This window comes from Leuciscus leuciscus (assembly GCF_965113295.1).
Source record: "Leuciscus leuciscus genome assembly, chromosome: 15".
Classification (NCBI taxonomy): Eukaryota; Metazoa; Chordata; class Actinopteri; order Cypriniformes; family Leuciscidae; genus Leuciscus; species Leuciscus leuciscus.
In genome coordinates this window covers 29,010,588-29,033,255 of record NC_138739.1, presented here as the reverse complement: position 1 = coordinate 29,033,255, position 22,668 = coordinate 29,010,588, and the positions used below count along the sequence as shown (strand labels likewise).

The 22,668-nt window shown below is 39.2% G+C and overlaps 1 protein-coding gene across 14 annotated transcripts in view; it reads left to right on the top strand.

Annotated features, from left to right (window-relative positions):
* The window catches only part of celf5a (cugbp, Elav-like family member 5a), a 218,230-nt gene extending 203,458 nt beyond the window's left edge, over window positions 1-14,772 (top strand). For 5 of the 14 annotated variants that reach the window (XM_082138861.1, XM_082138856.1, XM_082138859.1 and 2 more), the window contains exons 8-13: window positions 1,836-2,048; window positions 6,576-6,668; window positions 7,336-7,362; window positions 7,565-7,708; window positions 9,336-9,502; window positions 10,423-14,772. In XM_082138861.1, coding sequence (XP_081994987.1) covers window positions 1,836-2,048; window positions 6,576-6,668; window positions 7,336-7,362; window positions 7,565-7,708; window positions 9,336-9,463 — 605 coding nt within the window. In that variant the 3' untranslated portion in view covers window positions 9,464-9,502; window positions 10,423-14,772. The remainder of the gene's footprint in view (window positions 1-1,835; window positions 2,049-6,575; window positions 6,669-7,335; window positions 7,363-7,564; window positions 7,709-9,335; window positions 9,503-10,422) is intronic. The other 9 variants (XM_082138855.1, XM_082138854.1, XM_082138851.1 and 6 more) reach the window with 3 other exon arrangements.
* Window positions 14,773-22,668: the final 7,896 nt, after the last annotated feature.

Genomic DNA, 22,668 nt, shown 5'->3' with positions numbered 1-22,668 from the left:
GAGATCACCCACTTTTTCAGAGCTAACTCTATTCGCATCACTCTAGTTGTATCATTTGTCTCGTCTTGCTAGCTTTTTTTGATGCCTACTGAAGTCTTATTCTTCAACCAGAACATGATCTGAGTTTCGGTGACTAGCTCAGTCTGTTTCCTAACCCTTCCGGCGGACTGGATCCTCCCGTCAGCGTTCAGCTTTTCGAAAGTGTCACATCACAATGATAGATTCCCAACATTATAACAGCACGCAGCTGCCGCTCGGCCCGCACGTGTGGTCGGTAGGGCTGAAGCTGCCTGTCGGACATCCCCGAACGCACCCGATCTCCTGGGCTCCGGGAAGAATGGGGCAGAGGCGTCATCTAATTCATCAATGTGCTGTGTGGGAAGCAAACAATCGCAAAAAAGCTTAGGAACAGGAAATAGCACAAACGAGAGTAAAGAGCTCTCCTCGGCCCACTGGAATTCCCCCAGGTTACAGCAGTGGGAGGCTTGAGTACAGTTTTGGGAACCTCTCTGTTCAATAAGTGCTTGGTTCACACTCTATCATGCTGTAAGTGAACGGCACTACAACCTGTTCGAATCCATCAGCTCGGTCATATTTCTATAAAGACTTTTCTATAGGGTCTTTCGACCACATTGTAATTGAGGCATGCTGGGGGTTTCCATGACGACCATCCTCCAGCATTGTTCGCGGATCCAGATTGAAAGGGTATCCTATGGGAACTGTTTTGTAGTTTGTACCGATGCGCACAGCCACAGCTCAGAAACGCTCAAGGCTTGGGATCAAACACAGACCCATGCTAGCAAGGGTCTATTAAAGGATTCTTTTGCAGATGGTCGCAAAATATTTTTCTGAGAATGATTGACAGCTCAGCAGTTCATCTACATTCATCTATATATGAAGTTTGATATATTAATCAAACTTCAAGGCCATTTCCATTAGTATTCATGGACATTAATTCAGCATAATATAGTCTAATGATGATTGTTAATGACTCTTTAATGAGTTATTATAAAACTTTATAATTACTTGTATAAGTAATACTGTATCTGTATCTTATCTATAATATATAATTACAAATATATAGATTCTATATAAATAATATTATTATAAATAAATGATAATTGAACAATTAATTAACATAATTTAATATAAAATAATATAATATATACTTTATTTAATTTCAGTGAACATTGAACCTTACTCCTATATTGTTAATAAAATGCTGTGTGTGTGTACTATAGACAGACAGACAGACTGACAGATAGATAGAGATAGATAGATAGACAGACAGACAGACAGACAGACAGACAGACAGACAGACAGACAGATAGATAGATAGATAGATAGACAGACAGACAGACAGACAGACTGACAGATAGATAGAGATAGATAGACAGACAGACAGATAGATAGATTGATAGACAGACAGACAGACAGACAGACAGATAGACAGACAGACAGACAGATAGATAGATAGATAGATAGATAGATAGATAGATAGATAGATAGATAGATAGATAGATAGATAGATAGATAGATAGACAGACAGACAGACAGACAGACAGACAGACAGACAGATGTAAATTCATATATATATATATATATGTGTGTTCCAAGTGAATTTAGTGATCGTTTATCAGTACAATAGCATTAGCCTCAAAGCTAACTGCCGAAAAGAGAATGCTGTATATGACCTCATCCCACATCGACAGCATTTTAAAATGTCTATATACATTTTATGTTTTAATGTGAAATTGCAGACGTTTTGTACACTTTGTTTGGTAGCTGTACTGACCTAAAATGTGCTGTCTATGTTTGTTTTCCTGGCTCAGCAGGCCTCAGCTCACCACCTGCCAACATCACCACATCAGGCGTCCCCAGCATCGTCACTCCTATCGTCAACGGCTTCACCAGCATCCCTCACCAGCCCAATGGACACCCAGCGGTCGAGGCCATGTACACCAACGGACTGCCCCCTTACTCCACCCAAAGCCCCACAGCTGCGGACACCCTACAGCAGGCCTTCACCGGGGTGCAGCAATATACAGGTGAATTTTTTAAATGTGTATCAGTGGTTAGCTGTGACTTTTTTAACTAGGTATGCTGGGTGGTGAGTCATATAAAAAAAAGCACCCAATTCAGGTATGTGGATGGGTTTATAATAAGCGAAATGCTCGCGTTCACTCTAGACAAGAGTGTTAGTGTAGCAGCCTTTGGCTCCTTTTTTTATTCTTCTAGAATCAGCATGAGCCCAGTGAAAACTAGAAGTAAACACACAAATAGCTGGTTAATGAACCGTTGGCATAACACAAATTTACAAATAAATCCTCACCTCTTTTACAGTGCATCATCATGCATTTGTGTATATGTGCAATGCAAATCAAGTGACCTTTAAAGTTATTTAAAAATAACAACACATAAAACAATAATTTGCTCACTTAACACATGTACTTTCCTGGTATAAGATACACAACAAAACAATTTCTTGTAACAGTCAATGTAGACATTTTACATCCTTAAAGCCTTTCCGTCTCTTATACATGGAGCCAAATAATACACACCTCGCTCCGCTCACCAAAGGTGCAAACTTTAGACTTGCTGCTTTCTTGAATTAGCCGCTAGCTTGAAGTTCTCTGTCTATGTCCACACATTTGTGTGCTGTTTTAGTTCAAAGCAATGTCACAAAAAAAATCATGAAAACGGAATTACATAACTAATTAATATTGTAGAGTGAACAGCACCAGGATTCCACAACCTGAGTTAACTTACATAATATGTCCCTGAGCATCTGAGATGCGAGAAATCAGAGATGGTCCTCACTGCAGAACATGAAATCCACGGGGAGGAGTCGGATCCAGATCCAACTCCTCCCACCTTACATATACTTAAACTTACCCATCTCCACCCCCTGATCCCTAAACCCACCCCTAAACCTACCCATCTCCACCCCTTAATCCCTAAACCCACCCCTAAACCTACCAATCTCCACCCCTTATATCTGGATCCAACTCCGCCCCCCCGGATCTCGTGTACTGCATTGAGGTGCTACTGGAGAAATCAGGCGAGAGCAAACTATTGATCAGCTATACAGGTTCCTGGGCTCACAGCCTCAAACCTAGTCACATGAATGACCGGACTGTGAATGCATTACCTCTAGCGGCCTCCAGTGGCCACTTACAGTTAGCTTCTCAGTTGCTTACTCTCATGACACATAGCAACATAGCTAAAAGTATTCCTAATATGTTTTATTGAAAGTAGCCTACATTTACCTGTTGAGACGTGCCATCACAAGCACCCGTAAGAGCTGTGATTGTGATGTTTGAGTTAAGGGAGGAACGACATGCGAAATGGGCGTTTGCAAAATATGTTCTTGTAATTCCGCTAGGTGCCACTAGTATCGCACCTTTAAACGGTACGGTGCATCGGCAGAAAGACTCCTATACGACAAATAAGAAACACCATAGCAGGTGTCTATTTAAATGTATGCTGGAAGTCTTTTTTTTTATTAAGAATTTTAAAAAGTGTAATATAATAAATATTAGTAGCCTATTATAAATTAAATATAAGTAATATATAGGCTAATTATAATAAATATAAGTAGAATAAATCAAAATATAAGTAGATACAAATTGATTGATTGACTTTAACAAATGCATAGACTATCGATTAACGACCTCGGATAGTTACAGTAGGTCTGTCTTATAAGTTTTCGGAAAAAAATGAAAAAATGAATTTTTCCTCTTGGGCGAGCGATTCGCGGACAGCTTGCCCTGTGCATTAACTCCCCCATATGCCAGCGAACCAATAAGAACGCGAGGCAATGATGACGATGCATAACAACAGAGCATAGGCGCCAACGCTGCTCTGGATCCGCTTGCTGAAATCTCCGTAATATATACGTGTGTGTATATATATATATATATATATATATATATATATATATATATATATACTGTATATATATATATATATATATATATATATATATACTGTATATATATATATATACTGTATATATATATATATATATATATATATATATTAGAGATGCACAATTTGTTTCATTAGGCTACTGAACGAATGAGCATTTTGAATGAATTTCTTGAATAAATAATTCAATAAAAATACATTTTTAACAGTCACTTGTCGACACCTACTGGTGTAACGATATGATATGTAACGTTAAATATCTAGTCACTTTCAAAAGGATTTAGGCCTAATCTATTTTGATTGCTACCATAGACATCAGTGTTTATATACTATTATCCAAGTATATTATTCTATATTATATCCAATGATTCGAATGTTTGTTAGACAGAAATAATGTTGAAAAGACTTTCTGTTTATTTTTATTTTGTATAGGCCTAAACAAGACACATTTAAACTAATAATAAATAATAAAAAAAACTAGAATACTGCTAGAAAATTTAACTGGAATATTTAATTAGACATGATAAACTAAATAGTCTGCTGTACTACACTTTGTTGTTAACTAAATAGTCTGCTGTACCCCCTCCTTGAGCTGCCACCTTACCGTGGTGGAGGGGTTTGAGTACCCGAATGACCCTAGCAGCTATGTTGTCCGGGGCTATATGCCCCTGGTAGGGTCTCCCAAGGCAAACAGGTCCTAGGTGACGGGTCAGACTAAGAGTGGTTCATCAGACTTAAAATCGAGGACCGTGACGTCGCCCGGCATAGCGCAGCCAGGGCCCCACCCTGGAGCCAGGCCCGGGGTTGGGGCTCGTATGCGAGTGCCTGGTGGCCGGGCCTCCCCCCATGGGGTCCGGCCGGGCTCAGCCCGAAGGAGTGACGTGGTGCCGCCTTCCCGTGGGCTCACCACCTGCAGGAGGGACCGTAAGGGGCTGGTGCTTAGCGGATCGGGCGGCAGTCTTAGGCAGGAGCCTCGACAACCCGATCCCTGGACATGGAAACTAGCTCTAGGGCGAGGAAGGAGCCTGAGATTGTGCGTGAGGTTGAGAGGTACCGACTAGTTTGCCCAACCAATCCACATGTGCTTTGTGGATTTGGAGAAGGCATTCGACTGTGTCCCTCGCGGCGTCCTGTGGAGGGTGCTCTTGGAGTATGGGGTCCGGGGCCCTTTGCTAAGGGCTGTCCGGTCCCTGTTCGACCGGAGCAGGAGCTTGGTTCGCATTGCCGGCAGTAAGTCAGACTTGTTCCTAGTGCATGTTGGACTCCGGCAGGGCTGCCCTTTGTCGCCGGTTCTGTTCATAATTTTTATGGACAGAATTTCTAGGCGCAGCCAGGAGCCGGAGGGTGTCGGGTTTGGGGACCACACGATTTCGTCTCTGCTCTTTGCGGATGATGTTGTCGTGCTGGCCCCTTCAGACCAGGACCTTCAGCATGCACTGGGATGGTTTGCGGCCGAGTGTGAAGCGGCTGGGATGAGAATCAGTGCCTCCAAATCCGAGGCCATGGTTCTCAGTCGGAAAAGGGTGGCTTGCCCACTTCAGGTTGGTGGAGAGTTCCTGCCTCAAGTGCAGGAGTTCAAGTATCTTGGGGTCCTGTTCACAAGTGAGGGAAGGATGCAACGGGAGATTGACAGACGGATCGGTGCAGCTTCTGCAGTAACGGTCTGTCGTGGTGAAGAAAGGTCAATCTACGTTCCTACTCTCACCTATGGTCATGAGCTGTGGGGAAGTCTGGGCATCTTTGCTTAGACTGCTGCCCCCGCGACCCGGCCCCGGATAAGCGGAAGAAGATGGATGGATGGATGGATGGATGGATGGATGGATGGATGGATGGATGGATGGATGGATGGATGGATGGATGGATGGATGGATGGAGTCTGCTGTACAGCTAATCGTGGGGGGAAAGTAGCTTTTTACTGGAAAAGCTTCTCAAAGCTATAAGTGTTTGGAGTGTCACCGTCATATGATGCGTGGGATGGATACACTGAACCTTTATAGCTTGATTTATGACAGACTATGTTGTTGTTACCTTAAATAATTAATAATCACTCTAAAATTGAAACAAACCAGCATAGTATTATCAGCGCGAATCATCGACTGTGACGCACGCTGCATATAGAAATAGCTGATGTCGCGACTCTAGAAAGGTGATCGAGCCGGCACGCAATAAAAACATAATGTTATATGTATTTTTAATAATACACGTGGCAAATTATACACAACATATATGATTAGCCTATTTTACAGTTTTGTTTTATTTCCAGACCATTGGTAGAATAGCATTAGCAGCTAATATGGACTGAACGCCCCTGACATATATATATATATATATATACACACACACACACACACACACACACACACACATATACACACACATATATATACACACACACACACACACACACACACGAATGCTAAGGGTGATTTGTTTTTTGTGCTGCTTACTTTAAATGGATGGTTGTTAGTTTGATTCTTCTCTCTCTCTCTCTCTCTCTCTCTCTCTCTCTCTCTCTCTCTCTCTCTCTCTCTCTCTCTCTCTCTCTCTCTCTCTCTCTCTCTCTCTCTCTCTTCTCCTAGCCTTGTTCAATGCTGTATCACATAAATACAGGCTGTGTGCTCACAAATTTCTCTTTGTACGTACAGCCATCTACCCAGCGACCACACTGACCCCTATTGGCCAAAGCTTGCCACAGCCACAACAAGTCATTCAACAGCAGCAGCAGAGAGAAGGTGAGGGTGAGAGATTTTTCATTCGTTTCTATGCATATGCATCAATATGACGTCCATGATGATGAGTGAATAGTAATTTTGCTGAAATATTTCAAACTGAATGAAATGCCTGAAATGAACAATATAGACCTTAGTTAGGTTAGACGCCATATTGAATTTAACCCGGATGAAAACGAGGCTATGAGGGATATACCTATAGGCTGCGTCCAAAATCGCAAAAACTCTTGAGTAGGTACTTATTTTAAATATGTAATTACTTTGTGACTGCTAAAAAGTATGTTTAGTATGAATGTGTGTAGTATGAATGTAATCCGAACGTACAACATTCGCCATGTTGTCATTATCATGTGACCGACCAGCGTCAGTTGCGTCGCTTCACTTCCCGTGGCCTCATGGGATAGTAAAGTGTCCATCGTATGCCCCCTTCAGAATCTTGCCGGGAATAGTAGGTCATCCGGGTACTTTTTGCCTACTGTTTTATGAATTTGGACATACTACTTTTGTCACACACTGTTTTCCGCCCACTACATAGTAGGGTTTGCGATTTCGGACGCAGCCACATTATTTACAATGACATGCACTGAATGAAGGTCCTAGATCACATAAATTTCATAACTCACAACCGTCAAAACTATTTCATGGAGTTTTTGTCTACTGAATTTTTTTTTTTCAGAAAGACGTTTCGTCGGCTGGACAATCGGTATGTTGTTAAACGCACTTCAATCCCTTGAACGCACAGTACTTCTATCATTCAGTCTCGTTTTCTTTCCTGACAAACATTAAATATGGCGCTACCCTGACTAAGGTCTATGATTTACATATAAGTTCTTATATTTAAAAAAAAAAACTCACTTGTCTTGAATGGAAACGTCACAGTGAATAACAACCTGTTTGTGTTGCAGGACCAGAGGGCTGCAACCTCTTCATCTACCATCTACCGCAGGAATTTGGTGACAACGAGCTCATGCAGATGTTCCTTCCATTTGGTTCAGTCATCTCCTCCAAGGTCTTCATGGATAGAGCCACCAACCAGAGCAAATGTTTTGGTGAGGCAAATCAGCATGCATTTCTTTGATTATCTTGTCATTTATACATGTAATTATATATACTATACATGACCAAATTATGGATTTTTATAATAAACATGCATTTTAGTTTCCCTCACGCCACAACAAATCCTTTAAGGTGGCTTTGGCTTTTGGCTTGCTTAGTTGGGGACCTTTAATATTCAACAATATTATTGATCTGCCTGCATTGATACCATTAAATGAGAACTGAACTGAGCTGGACAATGACATCACTGTTTTCTCCAGAGCGGCTATATATAAAAATTAACAAAATGAATAACTTTTTAACAAAAAAAAATTAAGCATCACTGAATTTACTTTAAGCTGGACAATGACGCTATTTTCTTCTAGAAACAAACTTTGTTGCATTATTTTCCGGTTATCACTGTAAAAGCTGTCTTGAAACAATCTGTATTGTAAAAATCGCTATGTATATAAAGGTGACTTGACTTTAAATGTAACTATATTCAGAACGGAACATGAATGAAAATATTGGTATAAAACAAACTATAGTGGCAAGCTTAAACAAGTTTTATAAAGCAAAACTGAGACTATCGGCGTGTGGGAAATGTGCTATACAAGTAAACATGGGCTCATGATCTTCTCTCACTCACCACAAATCCAAATGTGTGCACCTAATATCAGTAAAATGTTGATACATATGTTTGCTTAGTGTAACTTATACAAGTGAGGAAGTATTGCGTAATTGAATTAAGTAGCCTAATGCTTCCACGTGCAACCCGCTGCCTTTTAGAAAACCCTGAGCCAGAAAAAAACTCCTAAGTGAAGCAAAAAGGCCCATTATGGATCAACATCTGTTCCTGCTCCAGGGGGAGACATTTCCCAAGCCACAATTAATAGCAGCTCCCGTCTCCTGGGGGAGGTTAATAAGATATAAATTTGTGAAGTAGGACCTATTTGCGGTATTGACTTATACACTATGCATTTACTGCATAATGTCAGGTCTGGGTAACAGGCGCTCGGTAGAGTAATTAATCTGCTGGTGCGGGCCGCGGCCCGAGATGGACCGATGGGACTTGGCTGAGAGCACTGACATACATAGATTCCCCATTAAGCAGCCTTGTGGCTTTATCCCCCACTTCACCTCCACGTGGACCCTCTCGTCTTATAGATACAAGCCTCGAAATGGGGGCATTGGCAGACTCGGTTAAGAGCCTAGGCCACTCTGCTCTCAGGTGGCTGACGGCCGATGGAAGCACCCGTTTTTTTTTCCACGGTTCACGACCGGTTCCTGATGGCGCTCGTGATGCCAGCGAAAGTGCATCCATGCTTTAATGCGGCTTTTTGGTCACTGGCTTTTAAAAGTACGCATGGACGAATGTGGTTTGTATGCTGTGGGTGGCCCCGTTTCAGAGTCCTATGGGGCGATTTGTCCCTGTTCTATACCACCAGTGACTTAAATATGCTCAAAAGTAGCCCACACAGATGCATATATGGTGATTTTAGAGTTAAAGTTGCAATATGTTCAATAAAAAGCCTTTTTTTTTTGGGACTTGATTTGAATGTTTTACTGTTTCTTTAATATGATGCCATATAGTTAGTTTTAGTATCCAAACGACTTGGTTCACGTCTGTTCTCGTTGCAGGCTTCGTGAGCTTCGACAACCCAGCAAGTGCACAGGCTGCTATCCAGGCCATGAACGGCTTTCAGATCGGCATGAAGAGGTTGAAAGTGCAGTTAAAACGGCCGAAGGACGCGAGCCGCCCGTACTGACAGGGCCCGTCCCACACAGGGCTCTCAGCAACAGCACAGGTACCATTCTTAACTGGAAGACACAAGATATTTGACCTGTAAATATAAACTTGAGACTTGTTTCAATGATTTTTTAAACATTCAGTATATTAAATTTGTATAAGATTTATTCAAATTACATATATGTAATAATAATGGTATTTAATGTAATATATAATATATAACATTAAATATATTATTAATTATTCAAAATATTGAATATTCATGATATTATATATATATATATATATATATATATATAGAGAGAGAGAGAGAGAGAGAGAGAGAGGGAGAGAGAGAGAATGTGTGTCTGTGTATTTATGTTTGTTATTATTATTAAAGGTGTTTTTATATTTATATAACATCTAATAATTAAATATATATATATATATATATATATATATATATATGTATGTATGTATGTATGCATATATATATATATATATATATATATACATATATATATACATATACACACACATACATACACACACACACACACATATATATATTTATTTTTTATTTTTTTTAAATAAATAAATATAGTACTTTGAGTATATTTTGTATTTTATGTATATGCGTATATTTGAGAAATATATACATATCAAAGTGTATATGTATAAAAATTAAAGTATTATTATTATTAATGTGTGTTATTATTATTAAAATTATTATTACATTTTGTGTGTGTGTGTGTGTGTATATATATATATATATATATATATATATAATGTGATGCATTAATAACGATAATAATTATTTATATATATTTTTTTAAATAACAATATATTCCTTTATATATTTTGTTATTCAATATTAAATACATTTATTATATATTATAGTAATTTAATGTAGACACACACTACAGTTTTATATATATATATATATATATATATTTACTTTTATTGTATATTTATTTATAATTGTCTTTTCTTTTACAGGATTTGAAGAGTGAAATCTCAAAAGGAATTTAACTTTTTCTTTCAAAACAAACAAGAACAACACGAATGGATTTTTTTGAAGACATATCAGCATTTATTTTACGAAGATGTTCGGTACAGAGGAGGATTGCGGGTGAACCGGCACCAGTGGACAAACCACACTCGGCACAGCGCACGAAAGACAAGAGGAAGATCTCTCTAAAGACAGAGAACTCAACATGTCCTGTCTCTCGCTGAGCTTCGAACCGTCAGTCAAGCAACAAACAAAAAGAAAAAAGAAAAAAAGCGAGAACAACTTCGATTTCTATATACATATTATACACACATATGCTATTTAAAGGAAGAGGCGCTTATGGCTTTTATCACACTGGACAAATGAGGGTTAAACTTGAAGACCAAGGAAAAATGCAGTGGAAAAAAAAAGAAGTTCTTCTTGTCCCGCTAGTGGACTTTCTTTCTCTTTCCCTCTTTCCTTTTCTCCTGTCACCGTCTTTCAGCAAACGCAGGACATTCTGTGGTCACCGAGGTTTCCATGCCCTCAGTGAAACTGATAAATCTTTCACCCCAAAGGGACCAAAGGACCAAACATTTTTATTCCTCAACAGAAATATATGGTATTAATAACAATACTAATACTACAAACTACTACTAATGACATAAGTTAAAAAAAAAAGTAAAAAAAAGCATAAATATTCGCTTCAGGTCGGAAGAGGAAAGGGATTTTGATTTCTTTTCCTTTTACATTTATAGCTACTGGGTTTCAGAATATTTAAACAAAATAGAAAAAAAAAAAATGAAGAAAAAAAGTATTTTAAAAGCTATACTATTTTAGTGGAGTAGAATATGTGGATTGGAGATTGTTAGGAGCATGTTCAGTCATTTTCATTCATGATGAAAAAAAGAGGGAGGGAAGGGTCCATCATCCATCGTCTTTTTTTTTTTTTTTTTACTCCGATGTCAGAAATAGGCCACATTCCAGAGAGCAAATGCTGAGTATAACTATATATGCATGTGCGAAGTGTTGCTGGTTTAGCGAAACCTTGGGTAGTTATTCAGTACACATAAACTAACATATTTATCCAATGAAAGCTTTACTTATCGAGCAGAATAAGTACCTGTGGCTTCAACGCAAACTATTCGCAATATAACTGCTGTACCATTGCACAGGTAAATAATCTGAAAAATACAGTTAACGCTTGACAGGGATGGGAAATGTTCATTTTGTTTTTGTGCGCCGATTTAGTGCTTTTTCTACTAAAGGGGATCTAGTTTGATTTCATCAGGTTAACGATCGTGCTTCGTAAAGTATCGCCCAACTTTACCATTACGAGGGACCAGCAAGAGCTTTCATATCGTCCATTTTCGTGCATCTTTCAAGAACAAACTCATCACACGGTTGGTGCCAAATGCTCAATATCAACTTGATAAAGCACACTGGTAAGTGAACAAGCAGTTACATAGATACCAAGCCTTAAACCCTAACACAACCCACAAAATGTCCTAGTTGAGGTTCGTAACAGACCAACAGAAGGGACAAACTTGTTATTGCTTACAATTTCTGAAGCACATCAGAATTTTACAGGGACCATCTTCAAAAATAATAATCAAATTTCGCCTCGGAAACCTGCACAATCAATTCCGCATTGATTTTTTTAGAGTTCATTTCACTAATAAATGAGTTTAAGATATAGAAAACGCCGCGGGACAACTAGTTGAACCCGTATTTCTAAGAATATGCTTCTCAGACTGGTATGGATTAGCTTGACACTAACTGTCTGCAAAGGTCTAATGAGCAGCCTGTAAAGAGCTCACCAACAGCTTGCAAATAGCAGCCATGGGGGGTTACAGTTGGAGCAAACTGATCCATCAATGAAAAAGCCACAGAGTCTGACATTATAGTGTACTTAACCGCAGCTGATGCTTTGCTCTCAGACAAGTCACAAATAGACACAACTCTGAAGCACTTGACAAGAATCTTAAAGACCCCATGAAATCAAAATTGGAGTTTAGTGATGCTTAGTTTGTGTGTTAGCTCTGAGGCTAATGTTACCTCATTTACAGTCTTCTGGGAAAACGGACCAAAATATTATTGACTGCAAATTTAAAATGAAGTCTAGGATGAAGTCAAAATTGGAGTCAGAATTGGTGGCTGTTTGTTAGCTTGGAAAACGGGCCAAAAACATTGACTTTTTTGTCCAATCAGATGCTCTTGAGTCAGAATGCTCCTCCCACTAATTCTGCTGTATCTGCAACTAACTACACAGAATGTTTTAATTAGTCTTTTTTTATTATTGATTTCCAGTAAAATTATCTAAAAGATATATTATAAATATCTAAAAATATATAGATTAAGACTTAATTGCATCTTGAATATGTCTATTTTCTCTCCTCAATAGATTTATTTTTAAGTGTAAAATGACACAAAATACTTAAGTGTAGGATTTTTGTAGTGTTGCAAATTGTGGGTGTGATGTAAACTAAAGGCGGTTGCCATGCCCCAACTTTCTGTTTCAAAAGGAAACGCATCAACTCGCCAAACAATTTCATGGGGTCTTTAACTATTTTCCTGTTCTTGTTTTCCTACGCATCTAAAGTTCTTCATACATTTTTTTTTATTTTTTTTTTATCCATGCCGCCGTTACGCTCCGCTCGCCGTTTGCCAACTTGTCAATTCCGCACTGCCTTCGTAGAAATGCCAAAACGAAAGATAATATATTGACAGAAGTACAGGAAGTTCAGGTCCTCACGGAATTCACAAATAAACCGGAATAGATGCAAAAACAGAGCTCTAGAATTTAGGTAGGACAGAAAAGCACATGTTTTGACCTCATTTGATTTCCACTGTGGATATTTGACCTGTTTGTCTTACCTAAAAATATATCTGTATGTTAAATGTTTAATCTCCCGGACGTCAGAAATAAGTTTCGCTGGAAAACATTAACGTCGCCTGTATATCACGGCCGTTTTTTAGCCTCAGGTCGCGCCGGAATGGATCGCATTCGATTCACAGGTTATAATGGCCTTTTTCTGCTGAACTCTCTCCATTTCATCTCCCCTCTCCTGTCCTGTGGTGGCATATCAGAACGTCGTGATATACAGACATGCAGCCCTCGGGCATCGGCGGTCTAATAACCTCAAGTTGCAAGGGCCTTCCTCGCAGAATCTCTCCATGCCAGATGTGAATTATTAAAATCAAATTAAATTTGGCCTGCATGTAAAAGCAAGTGTAATACAAATTAAAAATGGCAACTAGTGCCTGAAGTTTAATAAGTTTGAAGGATGATATCATTACAGCTTGAAAGAAAAAAAATGAGATTGGAAAGGCATATAAAATGAAACTTGATGTGTTGAAAGGTGAACCGACGGCGTTAATACAAATTGCGTTTGCGAGAAACAAGGGGGGGAGGTGGGGGGGACGTTATGCACTACAGGTATTTCTGGAGAAACCAGACCACCAGCATTTCATACTTGCGTTTTTCTCATTCAAACCACGTTCACGTTTCGTTGCTCAGATCTTCATGCCGAACTTTGATCTGTGAGCATGCTCAAGGGGGGAAAGGGTGGGAAAGCTTCGGGGGGTTAAAGTGTTATAAAGGTACTACTCATATTAACGATATGATTCTTTAACTATGGTTTGTATGCTAAGGAAAGTAGCTTATTATAGATATGAAATCTGTATATTAGGGAACAGCAGCACATTTCTCAGATTCTATGGGGGAGTAGTCGGTGGGCGGGTGGCTTTCGGGGTGGGGCGGGTTTTTTTTGCTTTATAAAGATCATGTTAAAGTTCTGGTTTTCTCAGCACAAAGCATAAGGAAATATATATCAAGAGTATTGATTTTGCTGTGTGAAATGTGCAGTGGGAGAGCCAGGCATTCCCTGCGCTGTTCTTAAAGCCTGGATGAGACAATGCTGTTTACAGTTGTTTTCGGTTTCCTTGTTAATATTTGTTTGATATTTTCCAAGAAAAGAGAACGAGAGGTGCACCATCTGTCTCTGCGATGTGATTGGTGCAGCATGAACAACTGAAATGGACAGTGTTTCTGTTTATTTATTTATTTATTTATTTATTTTATTGAGACAGAGAAGATATGTCCAAGACAAATGCCTGAGAAACCAAACATCCCGTTGACATTTCTCAAATACTTGCTGCTTACATTGTTTTACTGTTATGCCTACTCATCTAATGATTTGCCAATTCATTTATGAACGTTTATTTATTTATTTATTTATTTATTTATTTCTGACAACAATCTGTTTATGAATCGCCTATTTATTGGTTATGTTTAGAAAATGTATGCATTGAAAAGAAACACTTAATGGGCTTCTCTCTTTCTCTCTTTTTTTCAATTTTACAATAAAATTTTAAATTTAAGTATGAAGTCTATTTGTGTTTGGTTCTTACAGTAGTATTTATCGCATTGTATTGAGCATAACATACAGAGTTGTGAAAAGGTGAGCACAAAATCCTCTTAACACCATACTGAAACATTATTTGTACGGTGTTGATTGTTGTTAATGTCACATGATTCTACTTCTCATGCAATGCTGCGTTACCGCCATGTAATCGTAATTTTGAGATGCCGTACTCGGAGCTGTTAACTGATAATGATGCGCTTCTGTGGAAGCACCATCAACGCCTAAATAAATCTGCAGCAGTCAGGTGTTATAGCGGTCATGTGGTACAAGTAAAAGCTCTCCGAATATTCCCAGTTTACAAGTTGTATTGCTTATTTGACGTGGCGTGTGTCCGATTCATTCTAGTGAGTCGGTTCATTCTTAACTGTTCTCTCCGTCATATGTAAGCTACTGTAAGGGCCGGTTCACACAGAACGCGTTTTAATGCGCTGTTGAAAAAGTGAAACGCAGGTCAGAGGAATGAAAAAAAAGGTCTAGAGACGTGAAGTTCTGTGTTGTCATTGTCATGTGACCTACCAGCGTCAGTTGCGTCGCTTCACTGCCATTCATAAATCCTCTCCCATGGCCTCATGGGATAGCAAAGTATCCATCAAATGCGCACTTCAGAATCTCGCCAGAAGTAGTAGGTCATCCGTGTCCTTTTAGCCTACTGTTTTTCGAATACTATGTATTCGAACATACTACTTTGTTTTTCGCATACTATATAGTAGGGAAGTATTCAATTGTAGACGCAGTGACGTAACAATGACATAACAAAGGTATAACATGTCTGTCATGTGTATTTACATAGAAAAAAACAATGGAATAGAATGGAAAAACGCGTTCTGTGTGAACGGCCCTTATTTGAAAGTAATTAATTTTAGTGAATCCATTCATCATAAACTAAACAGCCCTCTTATTTCCCATAGACTTGTAAAGTCTGATTCATCCTAGTGAATTGGTTAGTCCTGAACGGTTCATTCATGTGGTGGTATAATTCATTCTAGTTAATCGGTTCACACTAAATGGATCTCTCTTATTTATATGTAGCTTTGGTTCGACAATTCATTTTAGTGAATTAGTTCATCCAGAATGGTTCTGTTTTTCAAATGTAGTGTTGGAAAGCCTGATTCCCTCTAGTGAATTGGTTCAATCAGATGTTTTCTGTAAATAAAAGAATGAAAAGATTCACCAATTCGAGTCCTTCCATGTAATTTAGGGCTTTTATAGCAGAATATTTAGTTAATCGCTTAAATTGTTTTAAATGGTTACAGTTTGCACTTCAGAAAGTGTAATATAATGTAGGTCTAGAAGTAAATAGTCCATACTGTGAAGACAGATATATGAAATAGTGAATATACAATTTGTCTGGCAGCTGAAATATGGGAAGAGAATAAATGATGTGGTTGAAACATTACAGTAATGAACTGAGAGAGAGAAAAGAAAAGAAAGGGGAGAGACTAAAAAGTGGAGGCAGTGGCTCATGAAATAAATTGGCCCAATTACAATAAAGTGTGGCTCTTGGTCAGCGTGCGGGCCGAGCAGTTCATCTTTATTACAATCTGTTAATGAAAATCAATCCTCCTCCTGATAGACTCTTATCTCCACGGCCTCTGAGCGCCTCACACGCGAGAAGATAATAAATTAGGGTAATATTGCCTTTGATGAGGGAGTGAATTGCAAATTATCATAACTTTCCAAGATTTATGATACAGATGCCTAATTTTCAGGCTTGGTTTTCCAGGCTTGGAGGTGTAGAGGGGCCATTTGTTAAAAAGTTCTGTAGCGCAGACTTATTAACAAATAGTATGCAACGTGGAACCTGAATGTGTAGAGTAAAAAAGCAAAAGTACAAGCAATTAAATATATTAGAAATAAATCAATATGGAACTGCATCTGCAGGCCATTTTGATTTCAGTAATGTATCCATTTTTCCAAATGAAACTACAGTTTCACCGGGAATAAAAATTATGATGGGAATTATCTCAAGTGACGTCAGCCGAAAAGGAAAGTTGTTTCATAGAGGATGAGTTATGACAAAAGGTTACAAAGGCATGCAAACATTTTCTTTAACCCTTGTGTTCTGTTCAAAACCCTATAACACTTGTGATGTTCCCGGTCAAAAATGACCGGCCTATAAAAAATAGCTTATAAATCTCTTGTTGTTATGCTATATAATCAACCAATGTTGGATTCAATCTTTTTGTCAACTTGTTCTCTTTCAATTAGGACTAGTTTTATATTTCTATTTGCATCTGATTAATCGTAGGCCTCATTTATCTGAGAGTAGGCATCTCATTTTTGGAGTAAAAAAAGCATGATTTATGAATAATTTTGGAAATATTACATAAAATATGGAGAAAAAAAATTGCACTGTTTATCACACTAGTCTACTTTAATGTTTCACCAGGAAGTTTGTTTTGAAAAATTTTTATTTTGTACAAAATGACAAAGACTGAAAATAAGAGAAAAATGTAGTTTTCAGGAGCATGCTACCTGCAGTGACCCTCTTTCAAAAGAATCTTTCTTTCATGTTCTTTGTTTCATCACAGTTTTCAGACAAAATATTATGACATTGTGTTTTGGGACTAAAATGTACAAATAAAGATGTTATAGCACAGACACATATAAATGCTTCACAGCGTATTGCTTGTCATTCATTTTGTAGCAGCACAATGGGAAGCTCTGTGTGCATGATGTTCTTGATCAGATCATTGATCGAGACACTAGTGAGGAGGAGGCGATGCAGGATGAATCTTGCAGTGAAGGAGCATTAAATTCTGGTCGAAAGATGGAACTTTGTCCTGGTCTTCATCCCCACCTATGAGGCAAGGTAGGTTTTCTTTTAAGATTCACCCTGAACCGCCGCCTCCTCAGAATCTCGATCAATGATCTGATGAAGAACATCATGTACACAGAGCTTCTTCACCATTGTGTTGCTACAAAATGAATGACTAGCAAGGTGCTGTGAGGCATTTATATGTGCCTGTGCTATAACATCTTTATTTGTCAATTTTCATCTTTTTCTGTGTGAGAACATCAAAGTCCCAAAACACAATTTCATAATATTTTGTCTGAAAACTGTGATGTAACAAAGAACATGACAGATTCTTTTGAAACAGGGTCACTGTGACTAAACACTATGGGCCCTATTTTAACGATCTGAAACGCAAGTATCAAACGTGAAACGCAAGTAACTTTGTGGACGGTTCTCGGGCGCTGTTGCTATTATACCGGTGGGATAAATGACTCTTGCACCTGACGCATATCTAAAATGGGTTGGTCTGAAGTAGCTTCATTATTCATAGGTGTGGTTTGGGCATAACGTGAAATAAACCAATCAGAGCGTCATCTCACATTCCCTTTAAAAGCAGGCGCGCTTGTTCCATGGCGGGTTGCAATTATAACGGCGGATTTGCCAGGCGCGCGCCAGGAGCGGTTCACAGCCGAGGAGGCCGACGTTCTCGTCAGGGCCGTAAAAGACAGAGAAGTGACATATGAAGTATGGGGATGGGAGAAACACACCCAAATTAGCTTCGGTTAAACGGGCGTATAATAATTTGGGTAAATGTGTAAGCTAGATTTATGCCAATTTTTTTCACATCTTCATGGACACCACAATGATTTCCCTCATGTGGAATATTTTTCCTTGTAATTATGTATGGTTTGCAAAAATGGCAACTGCTGCGTCTGTGTGTAGATGAGAGAAGCAAAGTGAATGCGCGTCGTGCACACGCTACATTATGGCCAAGTATGCACCCTTAATTTAAAATAGCATCTGAATAACGCGCCACTGACTTTAGACTAGGTTTTTCCTGGTCTGTGGCGGAATGGTTTTCTGAAACTGCAAAATAGCACCAGGGAACGTTTGCGCCGAAACACGCCTCCTCTTTTCGCTAAACCGCCCCCGGGAGCGCAAGTTCATTCCCTAATTTACTGACTTGCGTCTGTGGAGGGAAAAGTCTGCTGTGCGTCGGGTGCAAAATAGGAATGATACATGCGTCGGTGTACAAAGTCAATTGTGCTGGGTGCAAGATAGGGGCCTAAACATTAAAGAAGACTAGTGTGATCAACAGTGCAAATTATTTTCATATTTTATTTAATATTTCCAAAATTATTCATAAATAATTTTTTTACCAAAAAAAATTAGATGCCTACTCTCAGATAAACTAGGCCTACGATTAATCAGATGCAAATATAAAACTACTCCTAATTGAAAGAGAACAAGTTGACAAAAAGATTGAATCCAATATTGGGTGATGATATACAGTGAGGAAGTATTTGAACACCCTGCTATTTTGCAAGTTCTCCCACTTAGAAATCATGGAGGAGTCTGAAATTGTCATCGTAGGTGCATGTCCACTGTGAGAGACATAATCTAAAAAAAAAATCCAGAAATCACAATGTATGATTTTTTAACTATTTATTTGTAAGATACAGCTGCAAATAAGTATTTGAACACCTGAGAAAATCAATGTTAATATTTGGTACAGTAGCCTTTGTTTGCAATTACAGAGGTCAAACGTTTCCTGTAGTTTTTCACCAGGTTTGCACACACTGCAGGAGGGATTTTGGCCCACTCCTCCACACAGATCTTCTCTAGATCAGTCGCTGAGAAACACGGAGTTTGAGCTCCCTCCAAAGATTCTCTATTGGGTTTAGGTCTGGAGACTGGCTAGGCCACGCCAGAACCTTGATATGCTTCTTACAGAGCCACTCCTTGGTTATCCTGGCTGTGTGCTTCGGGTCATTGTCATGTTGGAAGACCCAGCCTCGACCCATCTTCAATGCTCTAACTGAGGGAAGGAGGTTGTTCCCCAAAATCTCGCAATACATGGCCCCGGTCATCCTCTCCTTAATACAGTGCAGTCGCCCTATCCCATGTGCAGAAAAACACCCCCAAAGCATGATGCTACCACCCCCATGCTTCACAGTAGGGATGGTGTTCTTGGGATGGTACTCATCATTCTTCTTCCTCCAAACACGTTTAGTGGAATTATGACCAAAAAGTTCTATTTTGGTCTCATCTGACCACATGACTTTCTCCCATGACTCCTCTGGATCATCCAAATGGTCATTGGCAAACTTAAAACGGGCCTTGACGTGCTGGTTTAAGCAGGGGAACCTTCCGTGCCATGCATGATTTCAAACCATGACGTCTTAAGCCTGGTTCACACGGGACGATTTTAAAATTGTCGGCCGATTTTAAAATTGTCGGCCGATTTTCCAAACCTGAGAGACCCCACACACGGGGATAAAAAAATCACGGGTCTAACAGTTTTGGTCGTACAGTGTGTGGTGCGCAGCCACACGGCAAAATCAACACATCACACACGAACCGATTTGACTCCCGAGCATTCCCAGATCAGACGGGAAATCGCGCAAAATACCTCGAGATCAAACGTGACTTCAGAGTAAACAATCATGGCGGACGAAGAGGATGCAGTGGCAATAGTTTGTAGTTTGTTTTTAACCGAAAAAAAACGTTATCAACATAAAAGGCGATGATCTCTGACGTCCACCGGACTTTCTGGTGCGCCATGCCGCCGGCTGTTTTGATTATATTTCCCGGTGTTTCCTCGCGCCTCGTCACCTCGCTTTCTGATTGGCCACACTCCACAGTCCACAGGCTGCGTGCTCGGGGGACACCACACACGAGAAGAAATCGGGCCAAATAAATCCAACATGTTGGATATCCCCAATTTGAGATCGGAGCGGTCCCGACGTCCTTCCGAGCAGACGAGAGCAGTCTTAACACACCACACACGGCAGGAATATCTGATCAGATTATTTTACGATAATCGGAGCATCCTTAAGATTGTCGGAAGGGGTGAATCGGGGCTAAAATCGGCCTAATTATCCTGCCGTGTGAACCAGGCTTTAGTGTATTACCAACAGTAACCTTGGAAACGGTGGTCCCAGCTCTTTTCAGGTCATTGACCAGCTCCTCCCGTGTAGTTCTGATTTCTCACCTTTCTTATGATCATTGAGACCCCACGAGGTGAGATCTTGCATGGAGCCCCAGTCCGAGGGAGATTGACAGTCATGTTTAGCTTCTTCCATTTTCTAATGATTGCTCCAACAGTGGACCTTTTTTCACCAAGCTGCTTGGCAATTTCCCCGTAGCCCTTTCCAGCCTTGTGGAGGTGTACAATTTTGTCTCTAGTGTCTTTGGACAGCTCTTTGGTCTTGGCCATGTTAGTAGTTGGATTCTTACTGATTGTATGGGGTGGACAGGTGTCTTTATGCAGCTAACGACCTCAAACAGGTGCATCTAATTTAGGATAATAAATGGAGTGGAGGTGGACATTTTAAAGGCAGACTAACAGGTCTTTGAGGGTCAGAATTCTAGCTGATAGACAGGTGTTCAAATACTTATTTGCAGCTGTATCATACAAATAAATAGTTAAAAAATCATATATTGTGATTTCTGGATTTTTTTTTTTTTTTTGATTATGTCTCTCACAGTGGACATGCACCTACGATGACAATTTCAGACCCCTCCATGATTTCCAAGTGGGAGAACTTGCAAAATAGCAGGGTGTTCAAATACTTATTTTCCTCACTGTAACATAAGTGATTTATAAGCTATTTTTTGCAGGCCGGTCATGTGTGACTGTGCCATTTTTTACAAAATAAAAGCATTTCAAAACAAACACCCTTATTAAACATTAAAGCACACTAGTGTGATAAACAGAGCAATTTTTCTTCATATTTTATTTAATATTGTGAAAATTATTCATAAATAAATGGTGATTCCCCCCCCCCCCCCAAAAAAAAGTATGAAAATTGTCACAAAACAAAAAACATTTGAGAAGTAGTTATACCCTTTGTGATTTTTATTTATTTATTTTCCTGTTAAGTTTTATTTCTCTGACACTTATTCAACAATGTCTGTCACAAAGTAACATTATTTAAAGCCCAAGAATCCCATACAGCATCTTTAATGTATCCAGTAAGACTTTAAATGCTCGCAGTTATGGTTTCTAATTATTAATTAAAAAGGCATTCTTGTAAAAAGAGCCATCCATCTATCAATTATCAATCAACGTGCGGACATGTCCCGTTCTGTGTATTTATCTTGCCAAATATCCTATTAATGTCAAATTAATTTTTCCAGTGTGATTATAATCCCTCTAGAGGCTTATTTTAATTCATTAGCCCAATAATTGTCCTTGTTTATTAGATCAAAGTAAGCGAAGAACAAAGTGGATTCTCCTTTTTTACACATTTGTTTATATACCTCATTAAATACTGTATATAGAACAGAAGAGCATACTCATTATAATAGGACTAATTAAAAGACGGAATGCATTGTAAAGCAGGAAGACCAACACACATTAAACGTGGTATAAAAACACAATAAAACTGGTGTAAAAGAATCATATAGCTGTCAGCATGTTAGCAACAGGCCTGTGCTAAATGCATGAGATGATTTCTGACAGCTCTTAGCATGAAGAACCTGCCTCTTTTCTTCTCCTCACATCGGGCGCAGTTAAAACTTGAGAGTGATGGAGTGCCGAGAGCGGTGAAGTACAAGAGAAGGGCAGTGTTGGAAAACGCTTAGTTTAGCATGATGAATGTGGTTAAACTGACGACATTTTAATCTCCGTCACACGACCCCCGTCAGTTCCAGAGGCCTGAAGGGTCCTTAACTTAGCAGGAACATAAGCAATGGACGCACAAACAAACAGCATTGCTGAAAAAGTGAAGGGCAAACGTCAACGGTGTTCATGGCTAACCGGTCAATCCTATTTGTGTGGTTCTGTTTGTGTCGTCGATAAATCAAGTCCAAAAAAATCTGTCCACTAACTGAAAATGCCCTAAAAAAAAGTGATATATGATGTT